Raw genomic sequence first — 20216 nt, 5'->3', positions numbered from 1 at the left:
GTTTACCTGTGGTTGCACTGCTGGCACGCGAAGCATTCCAGGTGGTACACATTGCCTCGCGCGCGCATGACCATTTCAAAGGCGGGAATCGTCTTGTTGCACGCTGAGCAGAGACCCGTTGTTCCAAACAGCCTATTGAGCAATTGAATATGGTGTAGATCGATGTGTGTTATGTGAAACGATGTGTAGACTGAGGCTAACGTGCCTTACCTGAGATAATCTCGCTTGCAGAGGATAAGGTTTGCTTTGGTGAAGAGCGTAGATCCTACTTCTCCCAGTCTGCAGTCGCAACAAGCGCACTTCAAGCAGTCCTCATGCCATAGCTGGTCCAGGGCCTTCAGAAGGAACCTTTCCCTTATTGGTTTTTGGCAACCTGCGCACTCGGGTCCCGGTCCAGGAAGGATTCCTGTCATGCCCAATGGACCGAGCCCGTTTCCGCCAGGGCCCCCGATGCTGAGGGTGCCGGCCTGCACCACTCTTCGAGCGGATCCGGACTTCATGTCCATCGAATCCCCTGTAAAGAATTTGGAAGAAGTCTGAACAAATTTGTTTGTTACGCACCGCCCACACACTATTCAGTATGACGGAGCTTTCAGTATGTCGTGTAGACGACACAAAATCATCCTTCATAGATGAATGATCCCCAAAATGGTATTTGCTCTTAAATATCTCGAAAATGTCCTAAACATAGCGCTGACATAAAATGAACATCATCGGACGGTACTTTGTTCACACGAATTCCTTGAAGTGACCAAAGCGTTACTAGCTGTGAACTTATTCCAAAGTAGCTGTTGTCTGTCTACGTTTTATTGCCATTTTGTTGATTCGGGAACTGAACTGAGTAACGTTCCGGGTGGTGCAGCTCAAAACGTAACTCATCTATCCTAAAGGTACTTTCCACATGACTTCCGCGGATGAAGTATTAAGCTCCTGGACAACTTCCAAAAAAAGATGAATACTGCGCACAATATTTACGTCACGTATACTCTCGTCTGTACACAATCATTTCAATTCCGCAATCTCGAGCCGTACGCAAATAAATTACCCCAAACGCTAATACCTTTCACGTTATCTATGTGCCCATCTACGTGGAAACGCTCTCGAAAATCCCAAAGCAATTAAGCTTCCAATAAAAACACGGCCAGACATACTCCAAAAGTTGTTTATGAGGAGATTAGAAATATCTGCGACATCTCATCCTCACGGTCACCGTATGGTGTCCCCCTTCAGCAACATAAAGAACGTCCGGTTTCTCCCGTTCTATCGGGCAGCTTGGAAGCTCCATAGCGAAGCGGATTTGCCTCCGTTGGCACATCGTGCGCAAAGCTGGTCATTTGAGACGAAGCGTTAGAAGTGTCTTGTGGGACGATTGCTATGCCAGTCGCGTTTGGAACTCCTCTGGTGGAACGGACGTTTCGGAAAAGCGGAGAACAGGGTGCCATCGATTTTTGGCGGTGTGGGTGTCGCCATATAGCTGCTTCTGCGAGACGACGGGGTACCCATACTAATGCGGCGTGGAAAGCACAGCGTACGGTGTCTCTTCTTTATTGCTTTTTTATTTAGCGATTTGCTCGGTGTCGTTATGTCAGCTAGATTTCGAGGAAGAGTTTTTTTCGGCGCGTGAGAGGCGCCGCCATGGGGTATCGCGCTCTCCTCCTCTCCGCTTCATACCCCCTCTCCTGTCTCTTCCTGTATTCGTTACTTTCGGGGTATTTGGAAAGACTCCGTCGACATTCAAGACGGTAACCTTGACGGCAGGTGGGAGCTGCCTTGGGTCTCCTCCCAAATTCATTCGCAGCGTCTCTTCCTGCTCGTATTTGAGAGAACAAGACGACACACAGAATGTCACGTCTTGGAAGAAGAGTGGAGTGCATTCAACACTTCCGAGGGTGTTGCTAGCGAAAGTCAATTTCGAATCCCACACATGCGTCCTCTTTCAATACCCCCCGGTCTTCGACGAAACCTACGCGCGACTGCAACATCAATCCAATCCGGGGCTCCAACAGCATACAACGCAGAGGCGCCCTCTACGCGAATCCTTGAGAGAGCTAGCGAAATTGAAGACAATCACCTTCAGTTTACAACCTCCTACATCACTGAACAAGAAAACCCAACGTCCCTTTCGCGGAAGACACTGCAAAATAGAGAACACTGCGCTCCCATGTATTCTGTGTATACCCCAGCCTGCCGGAAGTGAAACACACGAAAAGAAATGTTGCCAGCGACACAGAAGAACGAACTGAAAGTCTCCTTTTACGAACACGCCGTTCTTCCAACCACATCCCGTTTCTATTTAAACTGTCCGTTTTTATGGAAACGAAGGTCCCCAGTCGACTACAAAGGACACACTCGGTCCCAGATTGGAGCACGCTGTTTCCCGACAGCGGAGCAATATTGTTTGATGGCCGACGCGCACGCCGTCGGCATTTCAAAGCAGGCTCCTGACATCTTCTCAACTGTTCGCTTCGGTATTAGATACGCGCTGATATGTACACGAATGAATCGAGAGCTTCTTCGCGCCGCGCGTATGCGCTTATGTAAGTCATACGATATGTCTGGCACGCCCCAGCTCTCTAACACCCTGACGTACGAGTGGCACATGTGTTCTGCAAGGTCCTGGTACTCGAAAGAAACCATAATGGATGTCGGAAACTGACGGCGTTCGCCGTCATGCAAAAAAAGTTAGAGTGCTAGGGTGTGAGCAGGAGCATAGTTTGATAATGTATCCCGTGTGAGCTCGCGTTTGTGTAAGGACCTTGAAGGAGTGCGGGTGAAAGGTTGGCGACGAGTGGGTGTTCAGTATGCAAACAAGTGTACGTTGATGGAATGTCGTACGCCATCTGTTCTCAGTTCGTGCGCTTGTGGCGAAGTAGTGCTAGACGTGCGGACGTGTTCGAAATATCGTGTTCGCTGCATATTCTCGAGCACGTTTTTCTGATGCTCGCTGCAGACAGCTGGCCTGCAGGTGAACATGCACAGATGTGAGACGTAGTGGTTGACAAAGGAATGGAAGCATCATGTGTAATGCTTTGTTGGGATGTTAAGTGCTACGTTGGCTTTCTGACGGCTACGTTTGGAGAGGAGTGGTTCCCATGACAAGTTCGTTGTTCCGTCCGCCGGTGTTGTATAGCAGTTGTGTTCGATTTTACTCTGCCTGTAAATAGGGACCTTCGGTAACAGACGTCTCACAAATGAATTCTCTGCGCCCGAAATCTCTATCTTGCTCGTGGCCAAATCATTGCACAGCTCATATTAAAAAAAAAAAAAGAAACGCGTCGATTCAGTAATTTGAAAATGATACACAATGCAACAGAAAAGCGACACAGCACGAATGCTTCGTGATTTGACAATGTCTCACGCCCGTATTTCTTCGCTGCTAATTTTCTAGAGCGGTTCACCCTGCTGCACCGCGACACCACAATGCCTTATAAGGGAGAGGAAGAGAGGAGAAAAACTCGTGCCTAGAGCCTGTCATAAACGGTCTTCAATTCGACACACGTCCCAATCTGCGCTTATCCATATTCCCCCTTCCAATACCGCACAGAACGGAAGAAAAAGTCTATCCGTCGGACTATAGTCATCCGCTTGGCGCGATGCAGAAAATGACAGCGGACGAGCATGAAAGCGGAGAGCTCGCACGAGAAAAGGGCTTCTTCTGTGCGGACTTCGTGCAGCGAGCGCGGACCAGCAGAGGCAGCTGTCACGAAATATTGAAGCCGCGACGAATTCGGACGTGAATTCGAGTGACACCCAAAAGCGCCCCCTGTTTTTTTTTTATTACGGCCCCTCTACGTATTCTTTTTTTCGGCGTCTGCTTTGTTATTTCTTGGATATGTAGCTTGAGTTTCCCTCTCAACTCGTGCCAAAGCTCGCTTTCAGTCACCAACGACGTTGGACAGATTGCACAAACGATGTGGAAGCGAATATATGCGGACGGTTCTCCAAAAAGAGGGAAAACAAGCGGGACAGAAAAAAAAAGAGAGAAAGAAAATGAAAATAGGAGTGCGGGGGAGGAGGCGAAATTGCGACGGTCAAGGCGGAAATTTCGCTGCTGGACCGGAAATGAGATTTGTGCCCTTTGGTCTGTCCCTCCTTTTCTGTTGCACTCACTCTGCGACCCGTGTGTATATGGTATATGAAAGGCGTGAGTAGATTTCACTTCCATCTCTTTTTTCTTTTCTTTTTTTTCACAAGAGGAAAAAATATAAGCGGAAACGAAGTGAAATGGCGTGTGTTTGTGTGTTGGGGAGACATGGGGAGGAGATGGGGAAAGGAAAGGCATGGTCGACGGAGGAGTGCACCAAACAATGAACTAATCAATCCATTGCAGCGTTATTTTTTTTTGTTGTTGTTTTTTTTTTAGGAGGAGGCATTCGGACGGAAGCTTTGTCATACTTGTATGTCGCGGGAACATGCGAGAAAAGTTGTTTGGGAAAGAAGTGGTAATTTGGAGTTACAGGAAAAGCGGAGGAAAGGAACAACCGGCGCCGCGACTGAAGGAAGTGCAGCGAAAAATTGATTATTACTATGTGAACGCACAGTCAACGTTTGTGTACTCTCGAAATTTGCTGGCGGCTATGGCATGGAATACAAAGTGGAGACAATTGCTGCTCTTGTAGTGTAGTGTATTGAATGAGTCTAACCCTGTGGACAGCCGTTATGTCATTCTTTGGGTTCATCGAGTATGCACTCTTTGTCTGACTTTGCACTGCGGCCCCCACAGGTGATGCTACCGCCGTGGAGCACTGATATGTCTCGCCCAGAGGTGTGCATTAGTACTATTTTTTTTCTGTGTGTTATAACACTAATACGTAATACTCTGCGAAAACAAGTACTATAATACCAATACAAATAGTCTTTCAAAATGTGTATTATAATACATAATGCTAACACAGTATCACAATACATTATGGTAATAAAGAAATACATAACTTTTTTTTTAAAAGCCCAGGGCGTACACAACATTTCACAATTTACAGTTCCTGTTGTATGAAACAACAGATGCGTTACTGGCTATTTGGCTTTGACAATATTTTCCCCAAAAAATCAATCTTCGAGTGCTCCCCTGCATGTTCGAAGCAAACAACGTCTTGTGGCATATTTGACATTACCAGCTCACGTGGCGTTACTCTTAGGATGATCGCCTTCCTCGCCGAGACTAGTAGGAGTCGCGGGTTTGAATAATCCGCGTTTGAGGTTTTCCTTCGGTTTTCCGGAGACATTCCAGATGAACGTCGGCACAGTTCCCCCCTGACCTGTCCCACCCAAGACACGTACAGGTCCCAACAAAAGCTTACGGAACACTGGGGGTGGTGTATATAGTAATCTGTGCGGCACTGTTGCTACAAACAGGAGCAGACAGACTTACAAACAGGTGACCGGGTACTCGACGCACCTCTCAGTAAGTGCGTCCACTCCCGTTCGCCGCTAGGGTGTCGCTGAGATCAAGAAATACGTCGCTCTGGTGTTCCGTAAACTTTTGTGGGGATCTGTACTAACCCCCCACTGTCTGCCACTCATTCCTGGTGACCTCTCTCCATCTGCCCACGTCCGTACGCCGTTCATAGTCACAGTTGCTTGGCAACATTAACAGGAAGCTGGAAAGGAAAGAAATGACAGTCGGCCTTGCAAGTTGGGTCCCGGTTCCTCATGAACCACCACGACAACTTCACCATTCAGAGTGGTGCGACTTTCCATGGTGGAAGTGACAGCAAAAATGAGGTACTCCACGAGCAGGTCATCTGTGGCAATACCGCATTTTTGCTGTCACTTCCACCATGGAAAGTATTCCACGGAGGTATTCCACGAGCAGGTCACCTGTGGCAAATCCCCATTTTTTTCTTTCTTTCAATCATCATCATCACCCGTGGCAAGTTTGAGACCTTCACAAAGGGGAGACCCCTGACGAGATACTTGTCTCCCTGTCAACTCGGAGTGCCAATTTTCGAAAAAAACAGAGGGGAAATGGTACAGTGCGAAGGTGCAATGACATGAACCCATTTTTCTAGAGCATGGGCCGTTGTCATCAGCGCATGCAATGGCTGAATCATAGAGGGGCAAAAGCCAGTGCCCACTGGGAAGGCGGAAAAGTATTACTGTCTCAACCAGTAATACAGTAATACGGGTAATACATATTTTGGCGTCTTATAATACTAATGGAAATATTTTTTGAAAATGTGTGTTATTATACATAATACTAATACAAACTGTATTACAGTAATACTATTATAATACATGCAGAGCCCTGGTCTCGCCCTTGCACACTGTCTGTACCGACCCTAAAGCGTGTCACATCCCTGTGCTATGCCGATTAGCCTCAACAAGGACGAAGCGGCTGTCCGCAGCTACATGAAGGCGACATAAGTCAACTGGGCGAGATAGGTCGATCTCCCCTCTCCATGTAAACCCGCCTACATCGACGTAAAGGGGACGTCGACGCAGCAGAAGTCGCTTCGTTGGGGTAGATCAAACGACTGGAGTCGTCTCGCCTTTGCCATGTAAACCGAGCAAGTCGACTGTGCCGACGGTTTCCGCTACGTCACAACCGCATCTGCCGCCGTGCTCCGCCCGCAACACAGAAAATAAACATGGCGACGGACACGGTTGACATTCCCGCCGGTGCAAGCGTTTCAAGCCAGCAGCATTGGGCATCGTCTGGGCCGTTGGTAGAAGGCTTTAATGTTTATGGGCGCAGTAAAGGAAGTCACACACTGATAAAACAGTATGCAACTGCAAAGTGACCATTTTAGTGCCTTGGCGGCGCTGTCATCAACTGAGTCGACTGAATTTCTCGGCGGACTAAGGCGCATCGCTTCCTGCCATGTAAACCGTCGCAAGTCGATCTTTGCGATCAGTCGACTGTTGCTTTCAGTCGACGTATGCGCCCATGTGAACGCGCCTACACTTGATCTATAAACAGGAGTTCCTCGATTTGTCAACAGAGTATTCCCCAACAACACCGAATATCCTCTGGATGTACGAATGATGTTCTAAGAAATTCGTACGTCCGATGGATATCCTCAGAATATCCGTCGGACGTACGAATCCGTCAGGACATTATTCGTACATCCAGAGGATATTCGGTGTTGTTGGGATTTGTGATGATTTTGGTGTGCATAACTTACCGGCGCCGAAGAGCATGACTTTACGCCCGAGGGCGATCTGTGCCGAAGCCACTGCACTGCTGATTTACGCACCTGTAGCACAGAAAAAACAACAACAATTAGTGGCTCAGTTCATACAACAAATGCTTCTCCGCAATAACCCCAGAAAGCACATACGTTATATGAAGAGACGGAAGCAGATGAACGAACAAAGCGTTGATGTGCACATATTTCCATTTCCACTTGTGCAAATTATAAGTACACCACGTGAGCACGGACGTGTCCAGTCGTCATTACGCAATCGCCAAAGGAAGACTGCTGAGAGTATAGATGAGATATATTGTTTCGAACGCTTATTAAGAGCAAAGATCATACAGAATAAAGGCCGAAAGTCGTCGACGAGGCGTCAAGGCTTTATGTCCCTTCTTTAATGTGATCCCCTTCGTCCGTTGTACGAAAGGAAGAAGCGGCTTTTCCAGATATAGACGGCTGACAATGTATCACTTGCTCTATATCCAGATTTATAAGCGAGTGGCTGTCGTAATACGAGCGTCGCCCAGCTCGCGGTGAAAGCCCATAAGCATGATGCTGCGAAGCTATGATGGGGCTCCTCAGCGGAGCAGCGGCGGTCGGAAGCAGCACACTCTGCTCGGCGGCAGCGGAAAGAGCGGCACATCTTTTTCTTTGATCGCCGGCAATTTGGAAGCGCGCAGCCACCCGCCACGAAAGACTACGGAGCATTTCGCTAAACGGAGCGGTTGGCCATCTCTCGAGGTGTTCACTTGAGGTGTTCTGGCGTGCAGGGCTACTTGTCCGGCAGGTCACCAGAAGTCAAATTTTGCAAGCTCTTTAACGCTCGTTAATTCGAATATTTCACTACGGAATGTGAACTGAACTCATTGAGAAAAGGAGTAATTTTAATCACCCTTGGGTCTATAAATGCATTGCACCAACCATTAGCCCATTTCGGGTTATAAAACACGGTTCAGAGACTATTTGCAGTGCTGAGGAGCACATTTCAGGGTCAAGGGAGGGTCAAGTGGGTTTAATTTAAATCTAGGGGAGTAGAAGCTGTAATTGCTCCCTAATTTACTTCTTTTTTTCACAGATTGCGTAAACTAAAATGGCGCACGTATGTTCTTTTCTCAGGTGTGTGTGTCTTTTCCTTTCAATGCTGCGGTTTCTCTCCATTATGTATCATTTTTCACGTTGGCACACTGGAAAAATAGAGAGAAAAAGGAAAAAAAACGTGCCGTATAATACTTTTCGCCACCTCCATCTTTTCTCTCTCTCTCTCCTTTCTGCTCTTAAGAGCGAAATTAACCGAAGATGCCGCCTTCTAGATCTTTCGCTGGTATATGTGTAACCACTGCACCACCGCTCCCCAGACTGACAATGAGCCTCACCGAGCTTCTCCATGCGTTTGCTGCCCCTCACTGATCCTGGCTCGTCGTCGTCGTCGTCTCTCGAAACGCCGCGATTCACGAGGGCGAAAAAAGAAAAAAAAAAGAAAATATCGAATTCGTTATGGGGCACTTTATTGCCCGGAACCGGAGCAGCAGCGGAGGCGGCGCGTTCCCCCTGCTGGCATCACAAGGTGGAATGGAGGTGCCGCACCGTTCATTAAACTCCGCTCTCTTCGCAGCGGTTTCTGCTCCACCGTGTATGTGGAGATGGCGATCCCGGAGCCTTTCTGTCTGCCTGCTCTATATGAAAGCGCTGTAGCGTGCACGGAGTGAACCATGCTATTGAAGGCGAGGAAATAAGCACTTCGGGAGTATAAGATGAGGTCACGAGAGTACACCGGGTCTGGTCGAAGCGCTTCCGTGCATAGACAGAAATGTTCTTTAGGACCCCGAGTGCTTACAGTGAGTTTAGGCCTCGGCGTTGCTGCAGTTTTATGTTGTAGAGCTAACAAGGAAATGAACTTATAGACAATTTAGAGTCGATATTCTCCTCCAGAGTGCTGCCTCCGCTGAGTACGTGGTGTTTATATACATATTGTTGCTTGAGCACCTCTGTATACACAGTCACTAGATCCTTGTTTGAGCGCCTTAAAAAGTGTTTTACAAATTCGATAGTTTACGTAATTGTAACAGTTCCGTACGTCGTTCTTCGTTGCTTTTTTTTTCCTCTCCTCAGCGAACTCAAAGCTACAGACTGTTATGATACCCGTGGTTTGTCACATCGCCCGGTAACGCCCGGTAATAAAGAGGCAACGCCTGACGGAGCAAGCTTTGGAGCTTGTTACCTTCGTATAGGGCTGAGGACAGCACAAATAAACGGGTCACTATGAACGGTACATGGGTAGAAACGAACAAGTGAAATTGAAGTTGTTTTGAACATTGGCAGTGCCTGGCCTCATCTCTTCGTTTATATAATGCAATGTATTATTTGCACAATATGACTCCTTCTTTCCTTTCTCACCCAAAACTAAACTAAACTTTCTGAGCTCCACTTTCTCTGTGAGACCAATACTGAAGTGGCAAAATGAAAAAAGAAAGCAAGAAACCGCATAAGAGAAAACAAAATTACAATAAACGATCGGTCGTTTCCATTCCAAGAAACCTGATGTATGGGCGCCATTATCTTGCGAGTCTCGAAATCACGCGAAACGACGCCGTGCTCCCTACCACGACCTCCCATATATCCTTTCCCATTAGCCCCAAATAAATCAACCTAACCGTCCGCAGTCTCAAGACATCTCACACAACAACATATCGCAACACTTCAGCGCACTCTGGCGCAACTTCCTTCCTTAGATTCGACAATCGTGCCATAGAACAACCAAGAGTAACCCCCAACGCCATCAATAAAGCCATCAAGTCGTACGTACAACCATCACAATACACGGCCCATGCCATCTCCCCATCAAGCCTTCCAGACGAAACGCCATATCGCAGCACCTTTGCAGTTAACTTTTTTTCGGCGAAACGCTTTTAACTCCGTTCTTGCGTCTCCTTCGCATACAGTGAAGCGAGACTCTACACAAAAGCGCCCATGCCTCGATGATTGCGCTTTTCTTCAGCGCCTTCACGACTCTGGAACGCTCCTGTTCCCTTGACCATTGTTTTCTTCGGGATATTCCGCGAATGGCAGACATTGTGAGTGCCTGCTTCGGATATGGCGTGTGTGTTCCTGACGGACCATCAGGTCTAAGGTATACGGCGTGTTGCTCGCCTTGATGATGATGACCACGCGATCTTTATGGCCCCGTCGTTAGGCGTAAGCAAGGGGCCGGATGATTGCTTGGGAAAAGGCGCACCAGCGGGGGTTGCGTTAGCGGCGACGTGTAGGCGTCATTGTCGCCGTTCAAATGGCGGCCGTTGTGGGCGCCCCCTAGAGTAGGGGGACAAGGGTGGCAGGTCAATGGTGGCGACATCTGGTTGTGATATCGAGGCGTGAGGTGGAGATGGTGGTGTTAGTATGATTAACGGGTGAGTGACGAACACAGGGTAATGACGTGTGATGGGGGAGATTAGAGGGCGGTTAAAGAAAGTGCGGGTGACTAGAGGAGGGGTGCATGAACGACTAGTGGTCCAGCGTGGGACGATGGGTGCTGTTCATTAAGTTCATGGGTCGTGCGTGTTGTGCTTTATATCCTCAGGGAAGTAGTGGAAGCTTGTCCACGACCAGCGAGTATGGTCGTGATAAAGTGTAATGCATGTTGTGTGGGTAATGCCATAATGCCATTTCAGGGCCAAAAGAATATGCTGCTGGACGCGTTGTCGCACATAAGCCATATTTTGTCTTCTTAAACAGTAAGTACTCGTAATATTTAAAAGTACACTAAAATTACATTTTGTGCAAATATGCTCTCATTTTTGTTGCGTATTTGTTGGTCATCCATCTAACGGAGCATAAGGAGAGCCAGCCCACTACACTGTGCGTGACGCTGTGTGACGCAAGTGGTTGATGGAAATTACATAAATTTTACGCTAATACGCACAGTCACAGTAGTTAAAGTTGTGTGAGTTCGCGAAGCACATCCAGTTCCAATGCACCAGTCCAGTGACACCAGTGTCCATCCAGTCCAGTCAAGTGATTGTCCATCTGGCAAACTCTCGTTCTGCACACCGTTACGTTACAAGCACTGCGTAGTCCCGAGCTTCGAACACGAACCATTTTCCACTCTTCATCAAACTCATCTTCATCCCAACCCCGTCGGATATTTTGACACGATCCTGACCTGAACAAAACTGTTGAAGCGTTTCGCTAGTGTGAACGCAGTGCCGCATAAGCACAGGCTGAGCTCAGAGTATACACAAGTGACGCCGTGCAAGACCACAATGCCGCAAATGTAAACGCGCTTTGCGTTAACGAAGTCTCCGGCTATAATCTTCGTATTTGGTTCGCGCGCGAGGGAATTTAATCAACTCGTGCTGCATGACGACCCCCTCGGGCGTAGCAACTTGTGCTGCAGGAGACTTTGACTGATGTGTATTACCGCCAGCGAGTAATTAGTCTGTGCCAGCTTTACAGACCGACCGGCCTTTTGGGATAAATATTCATTATATGCGCTGTTAGAAAGCAAAAGGGTATTAGTGGGGAGAGAAAATAGATTTCACTCGTAATTACTTTCAGTCCACTCGCTCATTCTCTAGCGCCTTTAGTGACCCATGTTCGACGTGTGTTTCCGTGTAATCGTTGGTTGCGGTCTCGATTAATGGAAGCGCGCTGAGCTAGCGGTCGCGTTGATCTCTTTGATGTTCTGCCTCGTTTCTTATTCCTTTCACTGTTGGTGCTTCGTCCCTCGCTTGCGTTCAGTAATCTCAGATCTAGAATGCTTGGACACGGAGCAAAAAAGAAAGCACGATCTCCTGAGCATTTTTAGGCATGGCTTTGCTTGAATTTTGGGATATTAATTAGCGCGACCTGTGACTCATTAATTAGAATCGTAGCTCAGTGATTAGGACTCGGTAATTAAAATTCTCACGAGGAGAAGGGAAAAAAATCGTCATATTTACATTCTTTCTTTGGTACGTAATTCGATACGAGCACGTAGTCTAGTGTGAAGCTGATGAGGCGACAGAGACTTAAAGCCCAAGAAAAACAAAAAGAAATAGTAGTCCCAATAGTAGTCCCCAGACCCTGAAATTTGCTCCCCAGCGCTGAAAATAGTCCCTAAACCTCGAATAAACTTGCAGTTGGTCCCCTATACTAAAATTATTCTTTCTTTCTTTAAGCTTTCATCAGCATCGCAAGATGAACACAACGCGTTTACCAACAAAATATTATGCAAGGCCAACAAGTTTCATACTCACTGTCAATACCTATATCATTCCTTCACTCATAAACACGGAAAAGAGAACGTCCGAAAGCACATTCCCCCCAAAACGCGCCTCAGCCCATATCTCTATTCTCAAGACGCATCCAGTCGATTTACCTACACACAAACACACACACACACACACACAAAAAAAAAAGGAAACAGAGCACACACTCGGTTGATACAGAAAGCTCCCAATTCAGAACGCACACACTCGCTGAGGGTGCAGCGAACAGGCGGGTTATGGGGACGCAAACATAGATGGCGGAAAACAAGTATAGAAAAAAAAAAACGGCGGGTTTCACCTTACAAACGATCTGATAAACACTTCCCTCTATAAATTTCACTGCAGACGTGTCGTTCGAAGAGATGCTCCGGTCGATGGTGACAGCTATCCCCGTCCTAAATGCGTCCTGAAACGCGGGACACTTGTAGTAGACGGGAGATCTCCCGAAATTTCCCTCTTTTTTCGGCGGCGCTGGAGGAGGCGAATCTCGCGTTAGCCAAATCTCTTTCGCACTCGGGGAAGTTGAGCTGATATACGTCAGTGCCTAATGCCCTTTCTCGGGCATATATTTCTTTACTGTAACTCGTCAATGACGGAATGTGTGTACTTTTTTTTCTCGAACGTGGCTGACTGATCGTGATGATTGTAAAAGACAATGACGCACTGAGAAATTGTCATGCGTGTTACGTGTCGTTTCGTGTTATTGTAAATGAGTGTGCTCGATTGAACGTGCGGAAGCTAATATACACCACGAGATGTGATAAATATGTAGTAAAAATGTTAGCGAGCAAACTATTAAGGTCTCCAAACGTCTCTCATATATCTCGATTGCCAGTCGAATGCGCCACCTACTAGACTACGCTTACCGATGCCTTTCTAAGGCGCCCATTCGAACGAACACGATACGCACTTACATTCTTCACATTCTATCATACATGTTTTCTCTTGCATACACAAGCCTACACACCGTTTATCGATCTCTGGGCCTTATTAAGAGGTCTCAAATAAACACATACTTCGATACATTGATGTAGAAGGATTTCTGGAGAAAAATTTATACTCTTAGGAATATTTTAATTCCTACATCCTACTGGTTCATGGATACTGTAAAGCAACTCCAGCGAAGCTGCATATTCTTCGTATATTTATGCCACAACACGATATGGAAAGTGTAGCGTAATTTAGCAAACAGCCATGCTCTACAGTGAAACAGGTTTTAATGACTGGCTTCCGTATGTGAAGTGAAAACGAAAGCTCGAAGCGTACATCACAGCGGCGGTGTAGCTCGCTGTTGCTTAAGTTGATAAGATATGTTGCTTAAGTTGATAAGATATGTTGCTATGATAAGTTGATAAGATATGTTGCTTATGTTGATTATGTTGCTTACGCAAATGTTGCTTATGCTACGCAAGCATGTGTTCTCTTCTTGTGTATCGCCCTGAGCTTTGTTTTCGAAAACATGCAGCCAGAATAACGAATTGCCCCAACGCTAAAGAACAGCCCGCAAAACACTTTCCTCGCCCACTCACCATGGATCGCTTCGTCGTATAAATCCATAATTATAATCCCAAACAACGGGAGCGCTTCTTTGATCAATCAACACTTCCTTTCCGGCCAGCGATCCCCCCTTCCTTAAACTCGCCACTTCAGCACTTCAGCTGGAGCACCATCAGCAGCACAAGAGGTCCCAGGTGCAATCGGCTTGGCTACTTTAGAATATCCAGAACGTTTGTCAATAAACCGGGGTGGCCAATCGGGAATGTTCTTCGTAAGCCTCTCTTACGCAGCTGCATCCACAAGGATCTTTCACTTTTTTTTGCACCCGGAACGGTAAACGAGCAACAGACACGCATGAGAGTCTATCTGGGAAAGCCTATTCCTTATGCGGGCCAGCGTACAATGCATTGGCGTCTCAGCTGCGCTCAGGGAAAGTCTTCCTAAGCTGCTTGTGTTGGTCGAATGACGTTGTTCAATCCGCGTAACTTTCTTTTTGCCGAAACTGTTTTTATTTTTATTTTATGGGCGACGGGTAGCCATAATGGTTGTGTGTGTGTGTGAAGTGTGTGAGAGGAGAACGGATATAAATGAGTAAGGGATTACGGGAGGACCTATTGCTGAGTTTGCGGTTGTGCTTCTTTCAAGATTAGTATTGACTGAGTGGCTTAGAGCAGCGGATATGCGGGATATGTACGCCGTGTGATGTGGAAGGGACCACCAGACGTGAGGTATACGGTGCTGGTCTGGGTGTGGTCCCGGGTGGTATTGGGGATAGAGTTGCTACGGATTATTGGTTAGAGAACGCCGACAGCACCCGTCCAGGTCGTTGTCCATCCGGGTGTGAAACGATTCGTGAGAACGCAAAAAAAAGAAAAAAAAGAGAACAGAGAAAAAAAAAGGAAGCAGGAAAATAAATTTTCCTTCGAGGCAAGTTCATTTTCTCCTCTTTTTTTGTCATTTGTGTTTGTACCGCGAGGACAACCCTTGATCCGGGGGTACTCGTTTTTGAATATTCCATAACTGCGAGACAATTAATTTTGCGACACACGATGTGCTATTCGGGCCTATTCCCAATGTCCACAGTATCGTTACGCTGCGTACTAAATAACAGACTTCACGGTGACATGGAGGAAAGCGTCTTGAAAACATATCACGCGTCGTCTAACACAAGATCCACCCTAGCTCCATGGTTAGCCATCGCTACAACGTGAAAATATCTCAGACATGTTACCGCTTGACAATCCCTCTGTCTCGTCGTGAACGACGAAGCCACATAAAAAATGCTGCTGTGTCATAAATTCAATCAGTACTATAAAAATAAAAAAAAGAAATAAGGAGAGAAGACGAAAAGGCAATTCCTTAGCACGACATCCCGCGTACTTAACAACACTACTAAGATTTGCCTCGCACGACACCGTGCAGCCCTTGTCACTGTCTCAAAACCAACCCACTCAATTCATACCTTCCTGCAGAACTGTCTCCAGGACCTCACGGACCCTGCAGCAGGACGTGCGCTATTATTCTTTCTTCGCCTTCCCGTCCACTGTACAAATCCAGAAGACGCTATGCGATTCATGCCACTCTATGAGGCTCGTTATCGAGTAGCAAATCATTCAGGAACGTCGCTTCGGTCACGCCGTACACGATGCCGCCAAAAGCGTGATGGTGTCCCGCCGACTACAACGGCTCACCCGGTGGGCTCTTTCTCGACAGCCCAACCGCTGGGCATCATGCGACGTTCGTGAGCCAAGTGAAGTGTGCTTTCATTAGAAACCTGTCTTCGCTGGAACGTGGCGCTCGTACAGAGATGTCACATGACGGTGGAATGGACGTGGGAATTTTGCTGAATAATTATGCCGGGCATCATTGAACCTTTCGCGTCCGATACGTTCTTGACAGTGCCTTATACTGTCACCGCTCATCATACAGAAAGAATGCGGCGAACCATGACTTGCGTTCCTTTGAAGATGGACCAAGGACGTTTATTCTACTTGAGGGCTACAAGGACCAGTACCACGCGTTGCCGTACTGCAGACGTTCCCTTGAAGTTGTCCAGGAACACCCCACGTAATGAGCATGTCTTATGGAAGACTGCGCTCTCAGAAATACCTTACATAATAGAACTGGAGTGTTCGGAACTGCACATGTTACGTTAGGCCTAGATCTTCGAGCAGATTCGACTTGCCTATAACATAAAGTCATTTTCAAGAACAGGTTATTAGGTGAGGCGCAGGGGCTACGTAACGCCTGAGAAATCCGTGGGGAAACCTCAGATCGTGGCTACAACTTCAGGCTTCAGGAGTTGAGGAAGGTGAGCTTTGTGAATGTTGGGAAAACGTACAGGAACGCGAAAGGCAGAAAGAGTCTGAGCTTCTAGAACGGCAAAAACACAAAGCAGTTGAGGAAAAAGAGGAAGCGCTGGAGCTTTCGGAACTGCAACGCCGATTGAAAGACGCCTAGCGATGGGAAGATAGGAACAGATCGTGAACTTGAACTGAAAGGCTTGCAGTAGACATGAAGTGTCTAGAAACACCTCAGAGTGAGATTAGTTTCACTGACCGTGAGAATATCAAAATGTTCAAACCTTCGCAACCTCACAAAGTATATAGGTGATGATATTGACTTATTTCTCCGTAATTTTGAGAGGACATGGTGCGAGAAAGTCAATATACCTGAACACTTGTGCACTCAACGTACGGCTCACATGGTTTCAAGGAGCAAGGAGGTGACATATACGATTGCTTGAAACGCTCACGTAAGTCATCAGGTACTCTATCTGTTTATACTTCTATCAGTCTAATATTTTCGCTGAGCGGTGTAAAAAAAAATTGCCTTGTGCGGAGCAGCGTGATCAGGGACGCGTGAATAACCTGCTGCGGTGGCGCAGGAACACAATCGAGCAAACCAAACGCTCTGTATTCCCATCGTGTCCCCCCTGCTTCATGCAGTTACGTCAACCTCACTCATTCTCTCGCGGGCTATGTGAGGGGATTGAGTCAAGAGCGCATCCGGAACAAATGGACCTCGCAAGCGCTCCAGGTCAGTTACGGCTATTGTTCTTGTGCAAGAGCGGATGGTATTTGTCCTGCAGACTGCAGTCCAAAAAAAGGCACTTATCCTTTAAGGGATATCCTAGAGACCACAACGTTCTTGAAGAAAGCCTTCCTCCTGCCGTTCAAGTCTGTATTGGCGAAACCACCACGGCTGATACCTTTGGCAACAAACGGCAGACAGAGGTTAAATGTGCCGTCACAAGGATATGGAATTCGATAAACCCGAGCTGAACCCATATATGTCGGTCAGTCATTCTTCCCTGTAGGCTTCCCACTTTTCAATATCACCTTCGGGTCCACCCAGTGCACAGCGTATTTTCAGCGCTCTAACCCATTTTCAGATAACTGTTTCCCAGCCGTTCCGGTCGAACTCCGCCTCGCGTCAAACCCCACAGGACCGTGACAGTACTTGGCTCAACGACCCTCCGAACCTCTCCCTTCCTCTCAATATCACGCGCTCCATATCGCGCTTTAAAATCGCGTTTTAGCCGAGCGTGAACCCTTCTTTCAACTCGATGCTCCCCGCACACACACACATAAAAAAAAGAAAGAAACAGGTCGAATGAAAAATTACAGAATCGCTCTCATGAAGCGCGCATTCCAACCATCTCCCCGGAGTCTAGGACGCACAGTCGCCTGGTCGCGCGGTCGGTCGCCATTTAGTTGACGCCGCCGTCCTCACCCCCCATCACCCCAAAGGTCTCATATATATAGGAGAAGCAATCGGAAGGGCCGCAATAAACGTCCTAGCCACGGCGTTCTTCATTTCGTCGCGTCCTTTTTTTTCCTTGTTTCCTTTCTTCCTTTTTTTTTTCGGCACCAACGCCTCGTCCAATATCCCCGCTTGAAGGAGAGACGATTCCGCAAAAAAGACGCCTAGATCGAAACAGGACGCAATCGTTCCCTCTTTCCCTCAGTTCCTGCAATGCTTTTGATCCTTCATCGCGGATCAATAATATCGCATGGGCGGAATCCGCGGCGTTAATTGAACGCGCCGACGGAATGGCTCAGAGGCCGCGCGTGCGTCTTTTTTTTTTTTTTTTTTTTCGTTGCAGGCCTTCTCTAATGTGAGTATGCCAGACCGGGCTGCCTCCCCTTTCTCGCTAATCCTTGTTTCATTTCCTCGGCTTAAACGTGTCCTTTGTGTGTTCGTTTGCTTCGCGCGAATTCGTTTGGGGGCTTGATTGGCACTGGCGCCGATCTAGTATCCCGTTGTGATCCTGGTATCCTGTCGTCCTCGTTTTCTCCGACGTGTTGTTTTGGTGAACATCGGTGAATGTAGCTCTTTGCACTGATTGCTCCAATATGGAAACAAAACAAGTGGTCCGTCAAGAAAGTGATAGACGATAAGGCCAAATCAGCTGCTTTCTTGTTGCTGCCCTGATTACGGACTGGCTGCACATCATCCGCCACATAACCGGGAAACAACTCATAGACAAGACCAAATCAGCGGCTTGCTATGTCTTGGACTGTCTTGACCACGGACTGTGGCTACACGTCATCCGCCACACAACTGATAGACTAGACCAAATCTGCTGCTTGCTAGGTCTTGGACTGTCTTGACAATGGACTGTGGCTGTATGTCATCCGCCACACAAATGGTAGACAAGACCAAGTCAGCTGCTTCCATTGTCTTGGACTGTCTTAACCACGGGCTGTGGCTGCACATCATCCGCCACACAACTGCCACACAACTGATACACAAGCCCAGATCGTCTGCTTACTATGTCTTGGACTGTCTTGACCAGGGATTGTGGCTGCACACCATCCGACACATAACCGCCAGACAACCGATAGACGATAAGACCAAATCATCTGCTTTCTACTCTGCAGCCTTGGCTATGGGCTGTGACTGCACCGGACCCGACGCCGACCCGCCATACAACAGCACCAGTTTTAAGCCCGTTCTCTATCACCACCTTCTTCCTCACCCCGCGCGCCCAAATATGTCTCCATTATCTCCCAGTAGACCGACCCCAATAACCTCCCAACTCACTTTGTAAGCGCCTCATACGCCTACCTATACCTTTACTCACACTCCACACCCCGAGACACGACACATCCCCGCCGAGGCACGCACATAATATCCCGAAGGAATCAACATGATTGCATGCCGCCTCGACGATTTGCTATGATGAAGACCCTGCTCTCTCTCTCTCTCTCTCTGCCGTACACAAACATCGCACAAGCTACGCAGAGTGGATAAAACGCGCACTAGAGAGAGAAGCGCGCGTCGCCAAATTAAAAAGGACCGATCGAAAGCGCAGGCAATCTTAGCCCGGGGTTGGTCGCTCGCACCGCATATAATCTAGATGCGGCTGCGTGAGTGGTATATTCGTATATTAGAGGCACCACGAGGCGAGGGGAAAAGGAAGTGCGTCCCGCCGTGCCACTCCAGCTGAGTTGCGGGGGACCATGATTAGAAAGGGAAGAGAGAAAGAAACCAATTCCGAGTCATTCAAGTACAGCAGCAATTTTCTTTCCTAAAGGGGAGAGGGAAAAAAAGGGGGGAGGAAATGAAGCACTATATACGGGCGAAGAGATTGGCGTTGCTGGCGTGTCTACGTATAGGCGTCCGGAGTTCACTGGGCGGGTATATAGCGTGTTAGTTACATTTCTGTTTTAATGTGGATCAGAACGATAGGCGTCATCTCATGGGAACTTGCGAATGATTATAATAAATGAATATAATGATAAATGAATGATTGTGTTCATGTCAACGCCGTCCGGTGTTGTCGTCTGGTGTCCGACGCCACCTTGGTACAGAAGGCCTGCTTAATGCCTCCTCTCCCTCCGTCGCTACGTCGACGCATAAAGTGAGAATTCGTCCGCTGCCGCGATTCACCGTTCCGCGAACTCAAGAACTATAGCAGATGATTGCGTCTAACTTCGCAAATTTGCACCTGTAGACTGAAAGCGCAATCCGCAAATCAAATCAAATGATCAAACCCAAGCTCAAGTAACTCGGCTTCTAGGAAATTAGTCTTGAGAAAAATATAGGACCGGTTTGCGCTTTATTTTGTGTTCCCATTTAGTACGGTGAAACGTCCAATCACTACTCGCAGACGACAGTGGCTCCCCCTGCGACTGACGGTGGCTCGTCTCCAAGGCTACGACTGCTGGAAGCACGTTCGTGATTGGCTGCGGCCGTTGAAAACACGATCCTGATTGGCTGAATCTTAGTTGTTACGTCACGTCGACGAGTAAGCAGGCTTCCTCTATCTAGGTGGTGTTGCTGGTGTCCATGTGGACCTGTGACGTAAACAATCGCATGAGTCGCTCCTATA

At 47.6% G+C, this 20216-nt stretch overlaps 1 protein-coding gene and 1 long non-coding RNA gene across 6 annotated transcripts in view; one reads left to right on the top strand and one right to left on the bottom strand.

The window, feature by feature from the left end:
- LOC135393985 (uncharacterized) overlaps positions 1-20216 on the top strand; it is a 416022-nt gene that overhangs the window by 173565 nt on the left and 222241 nt on the right. The gene's annotated exons all lie outside the window — the stretch shown is intronic.
- LOC135393975 (LIM domain transcription factor LMO4.1-like) overlaps positions 1-20216 on the bottom strand; it is a 56236-nt gene that overhangs the window by 14968 nt on the left and 21052 nt on the right. The window contains exons 2-4 of the mRNA XM_064624382.1: positions 7125-7196; positions 211-514; positions 7-132 (exon numbers count right to left, since the gene is read on the bottom strand). Coding sequence (XP_064480452.1) covers positions 7-132; positions 211-514; positions 7125-7140 — 446 coding nt within the window. The 5' untranslated portion in view covers positions 7141-7196. The remainder of the gene's footprint in view (positions 1-6; positions 133-210; positions 515-7124; positions 7197-20216) is intronic.

Source organism: Ornithodoros turicata, chromosome 5 (assembly GCF_037126465.1).
Source record: "Ornithodoros turicata isolate Travis chromosome 5, ASM3712646v1, whole genome shotgun sequence".
Lineage (NCBI taxonomy): Eukaryota > Metazoa > Arthropoda > Arachnida > Ixodida > Argasidae > Ornithodoros > Ornithodoros turicata.
Note: the sequence above shows the minus strand (reverse complement) of the source record. Positions and strands in the feature narration are given on the sequence as shown.